Source organism: Girardinichthys multiradiatus, chromosome Y (assembly GCF_021462225.1).
Source record: "Girardinichthys multiradiatus isolate DD_20200921_A chromosome Y, DD_fGirMul_XY1, whole genome shotgun sequence".
NCBI classification, from domain to species: domain Eukaryota; kingdom Metazoa; phylum Chordata; class Actinopteri; order Cyprinodontiformes; family Goodeidae; genus Girardinichthys; species Girardinichthys multiradiatus.
In genome coordinates, this window is record NC_061818.1 from 15717059 (window position 1) to 15737573 (window position 20515).

Here is a 20515-nt window from a genome sequence, read left to right on the forward strand (position 1 = left end):
TATAGCAAAATAAAAGTACATAGAAATAAGCGGACTCTCCACGTATGATAAATTTAGTGTAATATTAAGATTTATTTAAGAAAAGAAAATTAATACTTTTATCATCAACTATTTACTGAAGACATTCAGCATTTAATACCAGGGTTGACATGGTTGTGTTTTTGTGTTGAACGTACAAATATACGTATGTTGTCAAAGAAATAACTGTCCCTGTTTGAAGCTCATCTGTTTCTCTATCATAGGCCACTCAGCAGCAGCAGGCCGGTGCAGTTGGCGGCATGTCAGCATCGGTGGGTGGGGCCCAGGTTGCACTGAACGCTGTGGGAATAGGACCAGGAACCACGGCCCCCACCGCCGACCCAGAGAAGCGAAAGCTCATCCAGCAGCAACTTGTCCTCTTGCTCCACGCGCACAAGTGCCAGCGGAGGGAGCAGGCCAACGGGGAGGTGCGGCAGTGCAACCTGCCCCACTGCCGCACCATGAAGAACGTGCTAAACCACATGACTCATTGCCAGGCTGGCAAGTCCTGCCAGGGTGAGTCTGATACAGTAATATTAACTGCTTTGATATCATGTTGTGCAGGTTGTAACATAGTCAACAGGCATGTTTGTAAAGCTGCGTTTATGTTTGTGTTTCTATATTATAAAACGTCCTGGATTGCTCCTAATTTTTCCTTAATTACTGGATGAGATATCCTGTCCTCAGCTGGCAGTTCTTCTCCAATTTGTCTTTTCTCCCACTCTCACTGAGCCTCCATCTGGACGTAGTTTTATTGCACTGAATGACTCACACAAGAACTTTAAGTTTCTACTTCGTCTGTTTTCATTTTGACACATTTTTTCCGTTTTTGCCTTTTATCCTTGTCTCATCATTCATTTCATTCTCTCATTCTGTCACATTTACACAAATGTCATTGGGTCTCTCTTCTTTCTCCTCATGCATTAACCTTTTTCTCAAACGTTTCTCTGTTTTTGTCTCTTCCCTCAGTTGCACACTGTGCCTCATCCAGACAGATCATCTCGCATTGGAAAAATTGTACGAGACATGACTGTCCTGTATGCCTGCCACTGAAAAACGCTGGAGACAAGAAGAACCAGCAGTGTGAGTGTTTCGACTTCTCACCCTGCTTGGTCTCATTGAGTAATGATTAACCAAAACATGAGTTTAAAATCACTGATATTCATTTCCTCTCTCTCCCCCATATCTCTGCAGCTCTGGTCAACAGTGCAGCTGTAAGTTTAGTGAACTCTTTAGGTGGAGCGGGGGCAGGCGGACAGTCAAGCACCCCGAGCCTGAACCCTCCCAACCAGATTGACCCAAGTTCCATAGAGAGAGCCTACGCTGCATTAGGTCTTACATACCAGGGCAACCAGATGCAGCAGCAGCAGCCGCCACAGGCCGCCATGCCAAACCAAGGCCTTCAGGGGCAGCCTAGGATGAGGGCTTTGAACCTAATGGGTTTGTTCAGTTTCTAATTCTCACAGCATATAGAGCAATATATATTCTAAAGGTTATCAGACCCATGAATTACCTTATTACCGCTAAACGCTTCTGTGTATTTTACTGAAATTTTATATGAGAGACCAACGAAAGCGCATGTTTGTGAAGCGAATATAATTTTTAAACACATTAATCTGAAAATCGTGGTGTGCATTTGTACTTGGCACCTTAATCTCACACCAATAAATTAAATCTTGGTTAACCAGCTGTGTTCAGAGGTCTAACAGCAAGTAAATAAAGTCTTCTAGTGTGTCAATTAATCTCTGTATAAATCCAGCCAAGTTCAACATTCGTGAAAAACAGCATCTTGGAGACCAAGGAACACAACAGGTGGGTCCGAGACAAAGAGGTGAAGTTTAAAGTAGGACTAAGTCCTAAAACAATATTCTAACCTCTGATGCCAAGATATCAGTAAGCATTGTTTAGTCTTTTACCAAGACATGAATATCCACCTAAACCGGGCACTATAACTCTGGAGGAGCTCCACAGACCCACAGCTCATGTGGGAGCATCTGTGTACTGTGTCTTTTGGCCTACATGCAAAATGCTATTTGTAGCAGAAGGCTAACACCGATCATCATCCTGGACCCACCATCTTCACAGTGAAACATGGTGGCAGCATAATGCTGTGGGGTGCTTTTCTTTAGCAGGAGCATTGAAGCTGTAAGGTGATGGGACGATGGCTGGAAATGGAGGTTGGTTCTTGTAGGAAATCTGTTGGAGGCTGCGAGAGACCGGAGCTGAGTTTCACTTCTCAGCAGAAAAAGTGAACCTCAGCTCCACCCAAAGTCCGAACCTAAAAGTTAGTTGGGGGTTTGTATCAAGTTTCCCAGATTGCTACATATGCTCCTCATCCAGTCTGACTGATCTTGAAACTATTTTTGCAAAGATGAATGGGCAGAAACTTCAGTGTTAAGATTTGTAAAGTTGGTAGAGAAACCTAATAAGACCTACTGCTCTAATTGCAGCAAAAGGTGGTTCTGAAAAGAATCAACTCAGTGGTGGCTGGACACATAAATAAAGAAAGGGAAAATGGCACCCTTCTACGTCCTTCTGGTCAATGACTTCCTAATGGTCAAATGTTTGGCAGCGAACACTTCAGTTTCATGTTTGTAGTATTTCCAAAATGAAAGGTTGACTGTTGTGCTTTTCCTACCAGGTGGTAACTCTATAGGAGTCAATGGTGCTGTTGGGGTGCAGCCTCCGAACCAGCAGTCTGTGCTGCTGCCAGATGCTGTGTTGCACAACATGAATGCACAAAGGCAAGAGCTGCTACAGATTTATCTCTGCATCAATACAGCCACCATTGTTATAAATTCAAAATTAGCCCAGTATTGTCTGAAATGTTAAGCTGTCTGGTTCTTTGCCAACCCCAGTTTGATGAATGATGTTGTGGGGAACCTGGGCTCCATGCCCACGGCTACGCCACCTTCTGCTGCAGGGATGAGGAAGTCTTGGCATGAAGACATCACGCAAGACCTCCGCAACCACCTTGTCCACAAGCTGTGAGTCGGTTGTGTATTGTAATTTAAAATGCAGCTCAGGAAATGATGCATCAGATAGATCTGGATCTTGTCATCTGCTGCTCCGGATGCCGATAGAAATGATCGGTTCTCAAATGTGTTTTCTGTACGAACAGAGTGCAAGCCATCTTCCCCACCCCTGACCCCGCCGCGCTTAAGGACAGGCGGATGGAGAATTTGGTGGCCTACGCTCGGAAAGTAGAGGGAGACATGTACGAGTCGGCGAACAGTAGGGTAGGCATCCGTCACACCGAGGATGAAGATACGTGCCGTGAACATGGGATGTTTGTTATTCGTGTTGTGTAATTTTCTCCCACCTCCTGCTCTGCTGCCTCCAGGCGGAGTACTACCACCTTCTGGCAGAGAAGATCTACAAAATCCAGAAGGAGCTGGAAGAAAAGAGGAGAACACGGCTCCAAAAGCAGGGCATGATGCCCGGCCAGCCCTGCATTCCTTCCTCTGGCCTCCCACAGGGTCCTGCTGGCATTGGCCAGCCCCCAGTGCCCCCTGGGCAACCCCCTAGTAAGTAAAGAATATCTGCCTTATTTCTGTGTTTATAAATTTGGATGCTGCTTGCATGAAAGTAATGGTTGCACTTTTAAAGCTGCATTAGCATTGCACTGATCAGTATATAAAGCCCTGTTGGGACCTCTGGTAAAGGTGATAAAAAGCCTTACAGTAACTTGACTGGGGTAGCATAATTTCACACAGGAGAAAATTTAGCAAAATAATCCAACCTTTAATGTGAGCGAATTTATTTAGTTGGGGAAAACAATAACATGTTAAGAAATGATTGTTTTAAACTGGTGGCACAATTATTGGTCCCCCTAACAATCCCATTAAAATAAATGCTGCTGAAGCTTTTTTATATTTTACATTTTAAATTTGATCAGACTCTCTGGGAACGTTTAAGTAGTAATCCTTCACGTTATGTTATTTAGATATAGAAATAGGTAACACATAGGCCCATTTGCTTAACCACTGGCCACACCACAGACAATGGTAAGGGAGGTTAAATACATCTCTGAAAATCACTTTGAATGGAACTGCTTGTGTCAGGTGAGACGAAGGCTACGGTCACACTTCAGGTCTTGATGCTCAATTCAGATTTAGTTTTTTTTATTTTTTTTTTTGGCATGGCCATTCAAAATACTAATTAAATGCGACCGCCACCAGACTTTAGTCTGAACAGTTCCTGACCCTAAAATGACCCCCATGCGCAGAAAGAGAATGCAAACGGCAGCGGACTGTTTATGAAAGAAATAATAATGTCAGCGTCTGTGTTTTTATTACATTTTTAAGCTATAGGAGCCGACAATATTATGACCACATCATAACAAGATGAAGAAAGGCATAGTCGGAGCAAGGACAATGATTTAAAAGTCAGATGACCGTTCAGACTGGAGACGCTCTGAAAACTGATTTCGGATATGGGTCTCATTTGCCTGCAGTGTGAACATAACCTATAATTGAGCTTTTCTGTTATAAACTCTCCTGGTGTGTCTGGCAAAACCTCTGGGGAGAACTGAAGAGAAGAGCGCTTTAGAGCGGACCAGAACTCTGGATGGTTTAGGGTTTGCTCCACCCTTGTAAAATAACGTTCTGTCATATTGGCAAACATCGGTTGGAGAACATATTAACAGCAGTGTGTTAATCAATGATTTTTTTTAAAAGTATAATTGTTTGAAAGGAATTTTTTTCCTACTGAAAACTTTAATATGCTCATATACTAAATATATATTTAAAATAAAGGTTTGTTTTAAAAACGTTTCAGTGTGTGATCATTCTGCTGCAGTTAAGTAGGAATTTATTCCTAGGCTTTTGGTACATTTTTACAGGAGGTGCTTACTAATTTCTCCACCTGTGCATATCATGAATAAAGTGCTGGGTTCCGTACTGAAGCTAAAGTTGTTTTTCATCCATTCTATCGTAACTTTGTTCTCCTTTTCAGATGGTCCTCATGCTGATCCGTCCATGATCAGACCTGCTGGTCCAAATCAGATGGTCAACAGGATGCAGAACCCAGCAGGTATGTCTGTTTACTCTGAATTCTGGAAACAGATAAGTAGTAATTTACATTGAATTCATATCACCATGGTTCACTGCTGTCTGTTGATCACATAAAACTGTTGTGTGATTTTTTTTTTATTCCCTCTTTGCACTTTTAGGAATGACCCAGTTTGCTCAGATGGGGATGCAAACAATGGACCAGAGGTCAACGCCGCCTCTTCAAATCAATCCTCAAATGACCCAGGTTAGCCTATACGTCTGTGATTTTTGTAGTTGTTGAAAACAGCAAATAATTTTTGGAAATTGATTTAGTCTTTATCTGCAACATGGGGATGGCAGGATTATTTTACTGCCGGACTTTGAAAGAAACTGCAGCTGAAATGAAAAATTTCATGTATTCTCTGTTGTTTTGTTTCCAGATGGGTATGGGAGCCACACGAATGGGTCAACCCAGTGCCACACAGCTACAGAACCAGTACCTTCCTCCAGGCCAGTTTCCTGGCTCCAGTCCTGGTTTCGGTTCTGATCCTGTTGGCATGAACCAGCCAGGAACCCAGGCTGCGGTGCCTTCTGTAAGTATCTATTCACATACTAAGCTTCTTTTTGGGAATTCTAATACAGAAATCTACATCTTGTGTCTGATCCCCTTTAGCAGAACCAGATGTCAACGCCTCCATCCATCCCCGCCAGCAGCCCTGCAGCACAGTCCACCTCCTCTGTCCCATGTTCTGGAGGATCTTTAGGTCCTTCTAACGGCAACGGTCCTGGGCCCCTGCCAAACTTTCATCCACCCTCCCAGCCTTCCTCCTTCCCTCACTGCCCATCCATCCGCACAAACTCCCCGTCACCAGCACGTAGCTTAACGCCTCAGCCACATCAGACACCGCCTACGCTACCCCGCTCTCAGACCCCTCAGCCTCAGACCCCAAACACACCACAAGTGGCAACCCCGCAGCACCCCCAGCAGCATCAGCAGCAACAACAACAAACCTCGCAAATGCAGCAGCCCGCCCCATCAGGACCGACAGCGAACTCAGAAAAGGTCAATCAGTTTTCACAGCAAACACTTGGGGGTGTTGCATCTCCGGAGCCCCCAGCAGCTCAGACTTCTTTGGTCCCAACGCAGAATGATCATGCACTGCAGCTGCCACACACCCCAGTGAGTGCAGTCACTACTTTACCCAAGTAATCCTGAATAGAAAAGCTGCATTTATCATTTTTAAACTGTTCTCTTCTTCTCTGTCCTTGTTCCTCAGCCGTCCCCTAAGCCTTCCCTGATAGCTGAAGGACAAGCTCCATCCCCAGCATCAATTACAAGTAGCTCTGACCACAATTCCCAGCTCGCTCCTGCGGAGGGCCATGCTCAAAGCCAGGACAACATCAAAACAAAGATAGAAAAGGAAGAGGAGGAAGAGGAAGATGGTGTAGGTGGTGAACCTGAGGAAAACGGCAAGGGGAAGATGTGCAAGGCTCAATCTCAGATGAAGAATGAAGATAAGGTAAGATTGCCCAAGCCTATCTTCTGTACAGTAAAAATGTTGTATATCATCAATGAAGAACAAAGATGTTGCCACACTAAAACATCCTCCTCACAGATTGAGGGTGACAAGGCATCAGTAGATGCATGTAAACCTGAGCCCATGGACACATCATCTTCTACTGGGTCTTCGTCAGCAACATCAAACGAAGACAAGAAGCCAGAGGTGAAGAAGGAGCCCAAAGAGGAAGAGGAGGGATCAGGGTCATCAGCCACCAACAGCTCCTCAGCCAGCAGCCAGAGCAAGAAGAAAAGTAAGTGCTCCCCAGTATGTCTAAATTAATGCATTTAGGATGCACTAACAAGACATCACCCGACCAGAGGATCAGCCTGAAGAGCCATAACCCTTTTCATGTTTTCCTCATCGGGCTCTACATGCATCTAAACAATAAAACCTACCTACCAACCCTAGCAGCAGGAAAGCATGTGGGCTTCTGTGATACTTCATCACGTTGGAGCATTGATTTCGAGTCTGATGAACCATGTCTGTGGTTACCTGGACATATGTTTGCATTAATATCCTGTTAAAACATCAGTGAACATTGGATTTTACTTACATTGTCCTGGTATTTGAAGGAGTTCATGATGCCGCGAGGAAACGAGGTGCTTTTCCACTTATTCATTCATCCTTTGTTTTTGGTTCCCCTAACAATCCAGATTACCAAGATTGAGCTTTTAAGGAACACTCCTGTGGGTTTAGTGTGAAACAATTATTTCCTAAAATTGGACCCCCACCCCAACTGAATTAATTTACTCAATTAATAGGGTGGTTTAATAAAAAAGATTATTTATTTTAGGATTTATTTTCCAAATCTGTACCATGGGTCCCAATAAATTTGGCCAGCACTGTAACTGTAAGCCCTAATTCGGTAGTTTCTAAATCGTGTGTGTTGTGGGTGCCAGCTCTCCTGTAGCACAGCAGAAAGAGGAGCCTCTAAAGGCAATTTGAAACCCAGAGTCTTCGTATTAGTTCAAGTGGTCTTGATATAAATTTTTTTTTCTTTCACACTTTTCTCTGCAGTCTTTAAGCCGGAGGAGCTGCGTCAGGCTTTGATGCCGACCTTGGAGGCATTATACCGTCAGGACCCTGAGTCCCTTCCCTTCCGCCAGCCGGTGGACCCCCCGTTACTGGGAATACCCGTACGTATTCGAACTAGTAACAAAACTAACCTGGTAAGGGACTGCACTGGCTGCCATTTTGCTTCAACTCCATCCAAGCAAACCTTTTTATTTCTGTTTGTTTTGTATATTTTTTCCCCTCCCACTGTTACCATAGTTTTTAATGAGTTTTGTTTAGTCTTCTCGCTGCTGTTTTTTTTTAATTTTTTTTTTATTGCATGCTGAAAGTTAAGAAAATCATATATAGGCTTGCTTGTTTGTGTTTTTAGTTTAATCTTGCAAGTCAAAGCAGTGGCTCTCATGAACTTTTATTATTTCAAACACAGAAGAACATTTCTTTCATAGAGGCTACCAAATATGAAGAATTGAATAACCTTTATATTAGTAGCTCACTGCACGCTTTATTCTAATTGATTAGAATAAAGTGGAAATAATTAATAAATAACCTACAGTTCATGAGCCAGATGCTTTTATTTGTCACTTTCATTTTTTTTTTGCTTCTAATTTGAAGCTTTTCCTTAAGTTTTTTTTATTCCTTTCATCCTCATAAGCCATTGCTAGCTTTCCATTTCAGTTCCTCATCAGTATTGATTTAACAGTGTTCAGGTTGGAGGCGTGGGAGTGGCTCAAAAACTCTGCCCTCACTGCATCTAAATTAAAGGCGACAGAATTTCGCTAACAGTTCGGTCGAAAATAGACCAAAGTAGCAGATCGGCGAGACCACACAGTTCACGTCCTCCACGCTCAAGTCAAGTCAAGTTTATTTATATAGCGCTTTTCAGGAACAAGGCCCTCAAAGCGCTGCACGTGAGGAAAAACATTACAATGATACAGAAAATCAAACACAGAAAAACAAATCAAATGACTTTAATGATCCTTGGGAGTTTACTGGTAAGACCTGGTTCTAATCCAGCTCTTACCAGTAAGACCTAGATGCAGATGCAACAGCAGATGCAACTTTTACAGCACGCTGCAATAGTATTTGTTTCCCCTTGGCATTTTTCACGTTGTCACGTTACAGCCACGAACATCAATGGATTTTGTTGGTAGGTCATAGATGTGGAAAGAAAATTCTACTTTGTTTTTCACAAAATCAGTATTTGTAATCAGCCCCCCTTTCTTTAAAATACCCCTACTTGGCTTATAATTTAATCTCAGTAGAAATCCAGCTGTTCTGTGAAGCCCTCAGAGAACGTTAGTGAAGAAAAAGTATCAGGAAAACCAAGCAACACAGTAGACTGGTCAGGGAGAAAGTTGTAAAGGTTTAGATTAGGATATAAAACAATACTCCAAGCTTTGAATATATCACAAAGCAGAGTACAACTGATCATTTGAAAATGGAAAGAGTAAAGGATAACTGCAAACTTGCCAAAACATTTACGTCCACCTCCTTGGTGAGGCTAGTCAAAGACCTTATCGGTCAGAAGCAGCCAAGAGGCCTATGGTAACTCTGGAGGAGCTGGAGAGGTCCCTGGCTATGAATCGGATTTGATGGGAGAGTGGATGGAGCTAAATACAGGAGAACACGGGTAGAAAACTTGCTGGAGGCTGCAAAGTTCTTGAGGCTGGGGTGGAAGTTCACCTTCTAGCATGATAGTGGACCAACAGTGGAATGGTTTAGATCAAGCCACATTCAGTTAGAACGGTCCAGTCAATGTCCAGATTTCAACCCAAATATTGCAGTTCTGATGCCGCCCCCTAATTCATTCTGACAGAGGTTGATCTATTTTGCAGAAAAAAATACGGAGAAAATGTTTCAAATATTATAGACATAAAATCTATCTAGCTCTCTTGCTAATATGCATCACTTGTTTGTTTGTTTGTGTGAGTGGCTCCATTCAGACATGAGGGTCTTTTTATATCTCCTGTTGCCATGGTGACACAGAGATGGTCCCCACTCTTTGAAACTTGCACATATTAGTTTTTTTGTTGTTAGATTTCCAGAAACGCCACTCTTTCCCTCACCCTCCTCTTTGCTTCTCTATCAAATGGCGCTGCCTTTTGAGGAGGTGCGAAGGGTAGGCTGCACACACAGGATCACGGCTTGGAGAACCTTCCATCCCCTGATGCATTTGCCTCACCTCAACACTGTTGGCTTTACCGCTGTCATCTCATTACCACTCATGCTGCTGGCATTATAGCTAAAAGCCTAGGTCCGACCTGCCTGTTGCTCTGTTTTTCATGGCTTTGCACCCTGGTCAGTTGCCTATCATGGAGATTTTGTTTGCTTTCGGATTTTAGCAGGGACACATCCATCCAGCTGTGTGTTTAGGACCAGTTGATAGCGATTTGACAGTGACATGCTCTGCTTCAACTGCAGCATGATCATGTAAAATCCTCTTGCATCTTTACGTAGATTTTTACCAGCAGTTGACTGATCAGACCGGTCATCTGGATGAGGTAGTGGAGCGCAGATGGGTATTTAGATTTGAAATGTTGGGTGCAAAGCAGAGAGCTGGAGGGCAGAAGTTGTCATGTCTCTCTGTTTGCACATGAACCTTCTTTGCAGTGCTCAACAACATTGTCCCCCTGCACCCTCTTCTCTCTCTACTCTGGTCCTGTTGCTTCCCTGCATTTCCATTCCCTGACGTCAACGATGCTGATGATGCTGGTCGCCCTCCATCTACCAACTTATCCTGACCTCCGATGACCCAACCGCCTGGCTCCTCTTTTCCATCTTCTTCCTTTACCCTTTTTTCTCAACCTGACCTCTAATGTGGACGACCATCCCAATCCAGGACTACTTCGATATCGTCAAAAACCCCATGGACCTCTCAACCATCAAGCGCAAGTTGGACACGGGACAGTACGAGGAGCCATGGCAGTACATTGAGGACATCTGGCTGATGTTCAACAACGCCTGGCTGTACAACCGAAAGACATCGCGGGTCTACAAGTACTGCTCCAAGCTGGCCGAGGTGTTTGAGTCGGAGATCGATCCTGTTATGCAGGGCCTGGGCTACTGCTGTGGGAGGAAGGTAAATCGGAACCATTTGTTCATGTTTGGGTTACGGGAAAAACAAGTGAACCTCTACACAAGTAGGTTTGAAAGGATGGTGTTCTAAAGACTTCTTAATAGGAGGATGTCCTGATCAGCCATCTAAGACCAGGTTTTTGTTGATGCTGAGCTAGTCTGATACTACCATAAAATCAATACCTTGCATAGTCAGTATTAAATGATCTGCATTTCACTCACTAATGACATTTTTCACAGCGACAGATATTTATAGCCTCAACATGCTGCTCCTATGCAGGTTAACTCTGTTAAGAAAGCTGTTACAGTGTTCTGAAAAGTTCTCAACTAAAACTATTTTTATCATTTATTCGCACCCATGGAGAAAAGGTTGTTCTGCTTCATAAACTTAGTGCTTTGCATCAAATGTCATCAAATTGAATTACTTGTGTTTCCGCTGCTTTCTGCTCACTTCTAAATCTGAGCACCATGTGCAGAGAATGTTGCATAACATTGACAGACCGGGAGCTGCAGCAACAAACAGTCTTTTCTTTACTGTGATCGTCATTGTAAAGAGTGAAAAACACCCAGAGCACCGATTCTTTAGCCCAACAAAATAATACGTACAGCCTTATAAAACAGTTTTGCAAGCCGTGAACGCTAAAAGAGCGATGTTTCTTTTTTTGTTTTGTTTTTAATGTAATACAGCTTGTTATGACCGTACTAAAGCCTCATTAATAACCCCGAACCAGTACCTCAGATTGACTCAACACATGACTAGTGTTGGCCAAAATGATGATTGAAAAGTTTTATCATTTTGCAGGTTTGCAGTTTTTAATGCAAGATCTTGGATCCAATATTTGACAGGCTGTTATTATCAAGTGCCATGCATTCATGCTCAGCTTGCTAGCATTGTATTTGGTCCTCTTGGTCGACTGTAACCACACAAAAAGGAGCAACAAACATATGTGTGAATTGGAATCAGTAGCATTATCGTTATATTCAAAACCAATAGCTCAATTATTTGTTTACTACAAAGGATCCGATCCAATCCCAAGTATCCAATCAAAGTCCCGGCATTTATTAATGATTAGCGCTTGCATTTCTGATAAATCTAAACTACTGATACCTACTTTTAATGTGCACTTCTAGCAAGCCATGGCGCGTTTTTAAAAATCGCAGCCTATTTTCATGTGTACAGCTAGCAAAACTTGTAAACCATCCACATTATTTTGTTCGTCAAACAATACTTGTTTTCAGTAAGAAACCAAAGCATTTTTCGCAATTTAGAATGTGGTTCACAGTCAAGGAGAGACTGTATTGGCTGTGTCAGCTTCCTGGCTTTTTGTCTTGTAACTAGAGTGAAAAATTCACAGAAAGCAGCTGAAACACAAGTTATTTAATTTCATGATGTTCAAAGCAAGGTTTATGAAGCAGGGGAACTACAGGGGAACTATTTCTCCTACACAATTAAATGGAAACAGCACTGACATACGTAACAAGCTGAATAATAAATGAGTTGTATCGAAATAGAGTGGTCGAATGATAACATTATCCTAGCATTTTAACAAACTGCTCCAAATAAAAACATTGTCATCTGAAGTTGTATTTGTCAAGTCAGATATATCGGTACAAATAAAAAAATTAGAATATCACGAAAAGGTTCTCCAGCCTCAGTCCAGTCCTTGTGAAGCTCCCCCAAATTTTTGGATGGATTTAGCTTGACAAGATTCTCAATGCTGCAGTTATCACTGTTGCTGGTGCACCTTTTCCTACCACACTTTTTCCTTCCACTTAACTTTCTATGAATATGCTTGGATATAACACTCTGTGACCAGTGTTCCCTATGATTATGTTGCCAACTGACCCTGACCGAGAGACCATTTAGAGGTTCAGGAAACCTTTGCAGGTGTTTAGAGTTGATTTGCTGATTAAGATGTAAGACCATTTTAAATATTTATCTTCTTCATAATATTCAAAATTTCTGATACACTAGATTTTGCGTTTCCGTTATCTGTAAACCCCAATCATCAAAACTACAACAAATAAAGGCTTAAAATATTTCACTCTGTGTGTTGAATCTTCTGAACTTTTTCACAATATTCAAATTGTTTTAGATGTACCTGTATCTTTAGAAGCAATTCACATTGTAGATGATATTATCAGAGCATTATAGTAGCTTTCTAAACTGAGTTAATGGTTATTCTGGGAGAGAGTTAAAATAATAATAATAATGATGAACGAATTAAAATGTTATTTTACAGCACTTTGAAGCTACCAGATGCTCATGCATGTATACGTTGTGACGTCAAGTTTAGTAACTTTAACTTTATCAGGAAATTCCTGAACTTAATGGAACCTGATTGAGACATCCCTAACATTTACCTAATATAGCGCAGCTCTAACAGTTGAGTAAAAAATGTAGATATGTTGAAGTTAAATAAGAAATCACTGAGATTAACTGGTATAAATTGTTGTGTACGACAGGCGTTTTTTATTCACTTTGTAACCTTTCGGTCGTGTTTTCTTTCTCTTCACTGTTGCAGTACGAGTTTTCTCCCCAAACTCTTTGCTGCTACGGAAAACAGTTATGCACCATCCAACGTGATGCTTCTTATTTTAGTTACCAGAACAGGTAAGAGCCTACATCATAAACTTGCTTTCAGAACATTTTGTTTTTGAGAGAAAAATTAAGCTACTGGGATCATATAGTCTATCGCATTTGTTTTTCCATAATAAATAAGTTTCCTGCAGTGTAGCATCAGTCAGTGCAATCACAGAAGAGATTGATTTTTGGCTTCATATGTTTACCATGGCACCATGACCATCTTCATAGTTCACTGTTTTAATTTTCATGATGTCATTCATAAAGTGGGCTCCTTCCTTCTCTAGCTCCTGCCTTTGGGTAAAAGCTCATGTTTTCTTTTGGGGAGCAGGGTTTGTTTGTTATCTCCACCAGTAGAAAGTCTCCCACTTTATGAAAGGGCAGAAAGGATGATGGATCGCTGTTGCTTTATCTTTCCCTCATTCACCTTTTCATATTTGGAGCCCTGTATCCTCGCTGCCCTGCTGCCCCATGGCTCCTAGTGCTCTCTCATGTTGCTGTAATGTTTTTGTTGTTGTTTACCACTGGATGTCTGATGCTAATCTTTGCTTTGCCTTGGCTCTCTGTCCTCTGTTGGTTGTTTTCCACCTCCTGTTTGCCCCTTCCCCTCTGTCTCTCCATCTTTGTCTGTGTCCAACCTGTAACAACTTATTTCACGTCTTTTTTTTGTTTGTTTGTTTGTTATATTTCATTTTGACCTCCCCCATCTCCCCCCTCTCCTTCCTGTCTTTTTTTTTAACGCTTGTGATGTCTGCATTGGCCTGCTTTGGTGTGACCAATCATCCACTCCAAAATTAATGCGCAATCTCAAAACACGCCCGCCCACACAAAATCCGCGCATCACGATTGGCCGCTACCTGCTGGCGACGACCCACCTTGCCCTCCTTGTGTGCTCGCTCCCCCGGCCTGTTCTACCCTGCCCCGCCCTGCCCTGATTGGTGGCTGCTTCTTCGCACCCTCTCTGTGATTGGCTGTGCTGATGACGAACGGTGTAGTTCACCAAAATATGGGCTTCTTGCTGACAGGTACCACTTCTGTGAGAAGTGTTTCAACGAAATCCAAGGTGACAGTGTTTCCCTGGGGGACGACCCCTCCCAGCCTCAGACGTGAGTACCATCACACACTTAACACCCAGCACGTAGAAAACCTACAAGGTCCTACTAGGCAGTGGTGTATAAGTATTATGTTTGAGCTTTAATTGTCCACAGTGCACCTTCTTTATTAAATAGAGCTGTACTTTTCAGGTAATATTTGAATCATTAATTCGTTTATTGTTTCTATGCCATTTGCTGGTGTGTCAGTGGAGTCTGTGATGCAGGTAGAGTAAGCAGGCTGGTTTCAAAAACCGCTGAGTGACATTCCAGTGAAAGTTTCAAGAGTGATCATAGTTTTCCTGCCTGTATGAAGCATAGTATAGTTTTACCCTTCTCCAGCAGCTGCTGCACACTGCTGCTGAGCTGGCCAAAAGAACATTGCCACTGTGTTTCCCTCACTTAAAGGAACGACAAACTGTGTTTTTTTGCAACCCAAAGTATTTCCAGTCAGTCATGGTGTGAAAACTAAAGGAGCACCACCTAGCTCTAATGAAATAAGCCATTAATGTTTTTAAAACAACAGTTGGCAAGCTGCAGATGGCATATCTGTCAAGCAGTAGAGTGCAGGCTAGCAGGCTAATGAGCCAGAATGTGGCGACCGTGGCTCTGTGGGAAGAGTAGTCGTCTCACAATCAGAAAGTTGTAGGTTAGGTTCTAGCCTGCTACTACATGCCGATGTGCCCGTAGGTAAGGCACAATTTGGGTGCATCACACTCACAAAGCTCTGAGCGATCAGTATGACTGGAAAAATGTTAGATGAATTCATTTAGCTAATATCAGCCTGCAGTACTTGTCACTCTATAAAAAATAAATGGCAAACAGGTATATCCTTCACAATAAGCATTGGAAGCTATTGCTAAATGTGGAAGTTTATTTTATTCTGAATCAAATTAGGAATAAATTGAATAGACGCTAAACATATTTAACAATCGGTACATTATTTTTGGTACATAAGGGATTGTTGTCTGTTTAAAACGAAAACATGATGTTTTACATTTTAAGGTTGTGTAAACACTGTCAATCTTGGTATTTTTACTCCTAGTATAATATCATATTTGGAGGGTCTCATTACTCCCCAGGCTGAAAATGGACCCCCACTTTAACTTTTTAAAAATCCCAGAAGACTGCAAACAATTCCAGCATGTTCCAGAGGTCAAAAGCTTAATGATAAAATAGAGCAGCTTTGCACCACTCAGTTCAGCCTTTTCCTTTTAGTACCTTTTTCTCTTTTTGTCCTTCCTATGACTTATTTTTGAATGACTTTTAAATTCGTTATCATCCAATCATCAGTCAGGCCGACCCAATCTGAGAAATGCCGGGTTCTGGTCAGCTGCCAATTTCACAGAGCACCTCTAGATCTAAGAGCAGTGATGTATCAGACGACAGTTAAATGGGCAGGAAACAGCAAGGATTGAAATAATTGTTCAAATAAAACCGCTGAAGCATTGAGTTCTGTTTTTGGGTTCTGTGATCTGAAAATGAAAGACAGGTGAGCCAAGGGGTTTAATGAGAGTTTTTTCAGAAAAGAAGCAGTCAGACTTGTGCAACTAAAGCGGTTTTAAACCAATCTACATCTAAACAATCTACATGAGTTACTTGCTGTGATCTTTAAAGCATTTAAATCAGCAGAGGAGGTCACTCTGCTGCAGCTGAAAGTTCTAGTTCATAGACTAAATTATTTACTAATTTATTACATTTGTCTAGTGGATTTAACATTGTTTTTTGCTTCTTAAAATAATTTCTTTGTTTTGCGTCAGCCTTAAATCTCAGTGGGATATGTTGGGTTGAAGATTGTGGATATCTGTTTTAATTAATCGTGTTCTGTAATAATCAGGATATCAACATGCAAATATTAAGCTTTCAGCACTTTCAGAAATGGTTTTATGCAGCAGTCTTCGGAGGATCACATATGTTTCCTTTATTCCCACAGGTCCATCAACAAAGAGCAGTTCCAGAAGAAGAAGAATGACACGCTCGACCCTGAGCTGTATGTGCGAGTCCTCTCTCTTTACTATCCATCGTTATTGTTTGAATCAGCAGGGTGTGGGCTTCCAGTGGGTCTCCAGTCAGGATGGTCTGAATATTGTTCCTGACTTGTTTTCTCTCTGCTCAGACTCGTGGAATGTATCGACTGTGGTCGTAAAATGCACCAGATCTGCGTTCTGCATAATGAAACCATATGGCCATCAGGGTAAGGAGGCTGTCATGCACATATTCTATTGCTCAACCGTGTGTTTGAAAAAAGTACATTTGTGTTCTTCAGAAGTCTTTAAAAATTGTTGAAAAAGGCTTTGAAATATTAAAGTGCAATTTTAAAACAACATTTGAGCTCTGACCAGACTGCAGAGCCCATCATGATTCCTTGAAGTAAAATTTCCCTTCATGGGTGGTCTGTTTGTCGGTTAAACATGGGAGCTGTTTTTTAGTGTTCTTGTTTGAAGAAATTAACTGATCCTGTAAGCCAAATGTATTTATTTAAGAGCTGATCTTAACCTGTGATGATCACTGTTCATGTTTTTTCCATTCACAGCTTTGTATGTGACAACTGCCTGAAAAAGGCCAATAAGACGCGAAAAGAGAACAAATATGCAGCCAAAAGTAAGTGCAGCTCCAGACTTGGCTTTTTGTTTCATATGCTGACGCGTTCCGCTTGTTTTTTTATGAATCATAATCTGACAGAGACATACTGTTCACTGCTAGCCACATATATGGGCCCTCTTGTTAAATGTATACAAAAAGCCCTAAACAAAATTCAAAAAAATCAAAGTTTGAAGTCCCAGTAAAGTGGGAACATTTTTGATCACCTTTACCATCTTGCTCACAGTGCTCAGTGGCTAGATAAGTCTGGGTCCTTGTCCAGTCACGCTACAGATGCATGAACCAAACAGGCCTCTGAGTAACAGAAGGTCATTGATCACTAATTATAAGTTCATAGAAACTGTGATCAACCTAAATAAAAAGTCCAACATTTAAAAAGTGATTTAGGTACATTTATATTAAAGTGATTATTTAAGGTACCTATTTGTGTGCCCCCCTTTAAAGATATTTTTTCGGCACTAGTGGCCTTTATTTACTTTTATTTTTTGACAGTAGGCAGACAGGAAAGAGGGGTAGAGAGAGTGGGAGTCATTCGGCAAATGTCACCGGGACTCGAACCCGGGACGGCCGCTTCGAGGACTGTAGCCTCCGTATATGGTTATGCTTAACCCCTACACCATCAGCGCCGCGCCTTTGTGTGCCCCCTTTGATTGCCAAAAAAAAAAACTTCTTAAAGTCAGATCCCCCCCCCCACGCTGAATACATTTGCTCAAATTAAAAAGGTTGGACTTCTCAACTATTTTTCGGTATGAGGTTCGGCTGCTGCGATGAAAGATCCATTTTTCTAAAGCTTCTTGCACATCTTTACCAGGGATACCAATAAATGTGGTCAGCCCTGGACCTTTAGTGAGAGACTTTTTCATCTCCTCATTCTTTGGTATTTTCTGTTGCAGGACTTCCTCAGACAAAGCTGGGGAACTATTTGGAGACGCGGGTGAACGACTACCTCAAACGGCAGAGCCACCCTGAGTCAGGAGAAGTCACCGTGCGTGTGGTCCACGTCTCAGACAAGGTGGTCGATGTCAAGCCGGGCATGAAGTCCAGGTGAGTTTTAATGAGTAGTTGTTACTTATGCTGATGTTTGTTTCAGGTTAGTGTTATCTTCTCCTGAATTTTATGGCTGTTTTCCTTCCAGGTTTGTGGACAACGGAGAGATGGCCAAGTCTTTCCCGTACAGGATGAAAGCCCTTTTCGCGTTCGAGGACATCGACGGAGCTGATGTTTGTTTCTTTGGCATGCATGTTCAAGAGTACGGCTCCGACTGCCCACAACCAAATCAAAGACGGGTATACATTTCTTACTTGGACAGTGTGCACTTTTTTAAACCTCGACACCTGAGGACCGTCGTCTACCATGAGATCCTGTTAGGCTACCTGGAGTACGTCAAAAGATTGGGGTAAGAGAACAAGAGTGTTTCTGAAAACGCAAGAGGTACATTTTAATATTGGTGAATAAAAAAAAAAAAATCTTGTCACAGGTATACAACGGGACACATTTGGGCTTGTCCTCCCAGTGAGGGGGACGACTACATCTTCCACTGTCACCCACTGGACCAGAAGATCCCAAAGCCAAAACGCCTGCAGGAGTGGTACAAGAAGATGCTGGATAAGGCTGTTGCTGAGCGAATCATCCACGATTACAAGGTGACACCTTTTATTAGAAATCTAGCTTAAATTTATTTGTTTCCAGGCTATTAATACTGTAGTTGTTACAGAACTTTGAACTTTTGTACGCTTTGTCACATCACAAAAAATGCAAATACTTCTGTTAAGATATTGATTTGTTTTTTCATTGCATCTCTTGTGTTTTTGGTCTTTAGGATATCTTCAAGCAGGCAACAGAAGACCGCCTGACTAGTGCCAAGGAGCTGCCGTACTTTGAGGGCGACTTCTGGCCCAACGTACTCGAGGAGAGCATCAAGGAACTGGAGCAGGAAGAAGAGGAGAGGAAGAGGGAGGAGAACAGCACCTCCAATGAGAGCACAGATGTGAGTAGAGCAAGAATCTGCTTGTGGTCACATCTTAACCCAGTCTCACAACGTGCATTGACTTTGTCTTTATTTAAACATCCACAGGCCACAAAAGGAGACAGCAAGAGCGCCAAAAAGAAGAACAATAAAAAGGCGAACAAGAACAAGAGCAGCTTGAGCCGAGCCAACAAGAAGAAACCCGGGATGCCCAGTGTTTCCAATGACCTTTCCCAGAAACTCTACGCCACCATGGAGAAACACAAAGAGGTACTAGAGTCTGACTCCTGTAGCACTTGCTCTGGGATTTTATTTGAGGGGATATGTTTCATGTCTTCAGCCCTCTGTACTCTGATATTCTTAAATAAAATCAAGTGCAACTAGTTGCCTTCAGAAGTCACCTAATTTGTAAATAGTCAAGCTGTGTGTAAATGAATCTTGGCATAAATGAGTTATTCTATTGAGGCCTCAGAGGTTTGTTAGATAGTATATATGAACATGGTGGTGGCAGCCTCATGCTGTGGGGATATTTTTCTTTAGCACGGACAGGGAAGCTTATGCAAGCCCCTTTTCCATAATCTTCACTCAGCTCCACTACACTCGGATTATTAATACGCAATTAATGGCTTTTCCAGCCTGGCACTGGCATTTTTGATACCTGTTTGGTGGCAGGTCCTCTTGGGGTATAGCAGGGCCGAAATGTGGCGTGAATAGACTGCTGTTCACTGATTGGCCATGGGATGTGATCAGCTGTATGAGTCCGTGAGCAGAAAAACAGCCACCATTTTCCAAACTCGCTTCACTACAGGCAAACCATGGAATCCTCACAAGCAACCAGCAAGTCTAACCCTTGGTGCAACGATGAGGTCCAGGCTTTTCTGTGCATCTTAGCAGGTGGTGTCTTGGAAAAATGACAACATGTTTTGGTTGGTTATGAAGGATGGCACACAATGCTGACATCTGTGAGTCAGTGGAAACACAATAGATTTTCTGCTGAGTAGAGAGAGGTCAAGTGGAGTGGAGTCGTGCGGTTCTGGAACCCTGAATGGAAAAGATGCATAAGAATCTGAATATATTGATCTGTTATACGATCTGTTGATCTGGCATCGTGGTAGTGCTGCTGTTCCTCTGTTCTTGGTTATCAAAATTGACTTTTGTATTATTTGTAGTGGCAATACACTAGAAATACAAAAATACCAAAAACAGATTTTAAAGAAATACATTTTTTCAATATTTAACCAACTTTTTCCATTTCATTTGGGTAGGTTTTCTTTGTCATCCGCCTAATTGCTGGCCCCACCGCCAACTCGTTGCCCTCCATCACGGACCCCGACCCCCTAATGGCCTGTGACCTGATGGACGGCCGTGACGCCTTCCTGACCTTGGCCCGTGACAAGCACTTGGAGTTCAGTTCTCTGAGGAGGTCCAAGTGGAGCTCCATGTGTATGTTGGTGGAGCTTCACAATCAGAGCCAGGACCGCTTTGTGTACACTTGTAATGAGTGTAAACATCATGTTGAAACGCGGTTCCACTGCACCGTTTGTGAGGTAAGAATAAGGATGTTTTGGCCAGAAAAGCGAAAAATATAAAAACTCGCCTGCATTATTTCC

At 42.3% G+C, this 20515-nt stretch overlaps 1 protein-coding gene across 3 annotated transcripts in view; it reads left to right on the forward strand.

Moving 5' to 3' along the window:
• The window catches only part of LOC124864197 (histone acetyltransferase p300-like), a 33187-nt gene that overhangs the window by 8336 nt on the left and 4336 nt on the right, over nt 1-20515 (forward strand). For 2 of the 3 annotated variants that reach the window (XM_047358866.1, XM_047358868.1), the window contains 26 exons: nt 243-534; nt 988-1101; nt 1213-1458; nt 2660-2762; nt 2877-3005; nt 3140-3257; nt 3362-3545; nt 4975-5052; nt 5192-5277; nt 5453-5605; nt 5686-6192; nt 6290-6532; nt 6629-6824; nt 7592-7710; nt 10428-10667; nt 13189-13277; nt 14243-14353; nt 16272-16328; nt 16455-16532; nt 16872-16939; nt 17833-17983; nt 18075-18335; nt 18417-18582; nt 18759-18926; nt 19014-19175; nt 20171-20452. In XM_047358866.1, coding sequence (XP_047214822.1) covers nt 243-534; nt 988-1101; nt 1213-1458; nt 2660-2762; nt 2877-3005; nt 3140-3257; nt 3362-3545; nt 4975-5052; nt 5192-5277; nt 5453-5605; nt 5686-6192; nt 6290-6532; nt 6629-6824; nt 7592-7710; nt 10428-10667; nt 13189-13277; nt 14243-14353; nt 16272-16328; nt 16455-16532; nt 16872-16939; nt 17833-17983; nt 18075-18335; nt 18417-18582; nt 18759-18926; nt 19014-19175; nt 20171-20452 — 4401 coding nt within the window. The remainder of the gene's footprint in view (nt 1-242; nt 535-987; nt 1102-1212; nt 1459-2659; nt 2763-2876; nt 3006-3139; nt 3258-3361; nt 3546-4974; nt 5053-5191; nt 5278-5452; nt 5606-5685; nt 6193-6289; nt 6533-6628; nt 6825-7591; nt 7711-10427; nt 10668-13188; nt 13278-14242; nt 14354-16271; nt 16329-16454; nt 16533-16871; nt 16940-17832; nt 17984-18074; nt 18336-18416; nt 18583-18758; nt 18927-19013; nt 19176-20170; nt 20453-20515) is intronic. The other variant, XM_047358867.1, reaches the window with a different exon arrangement.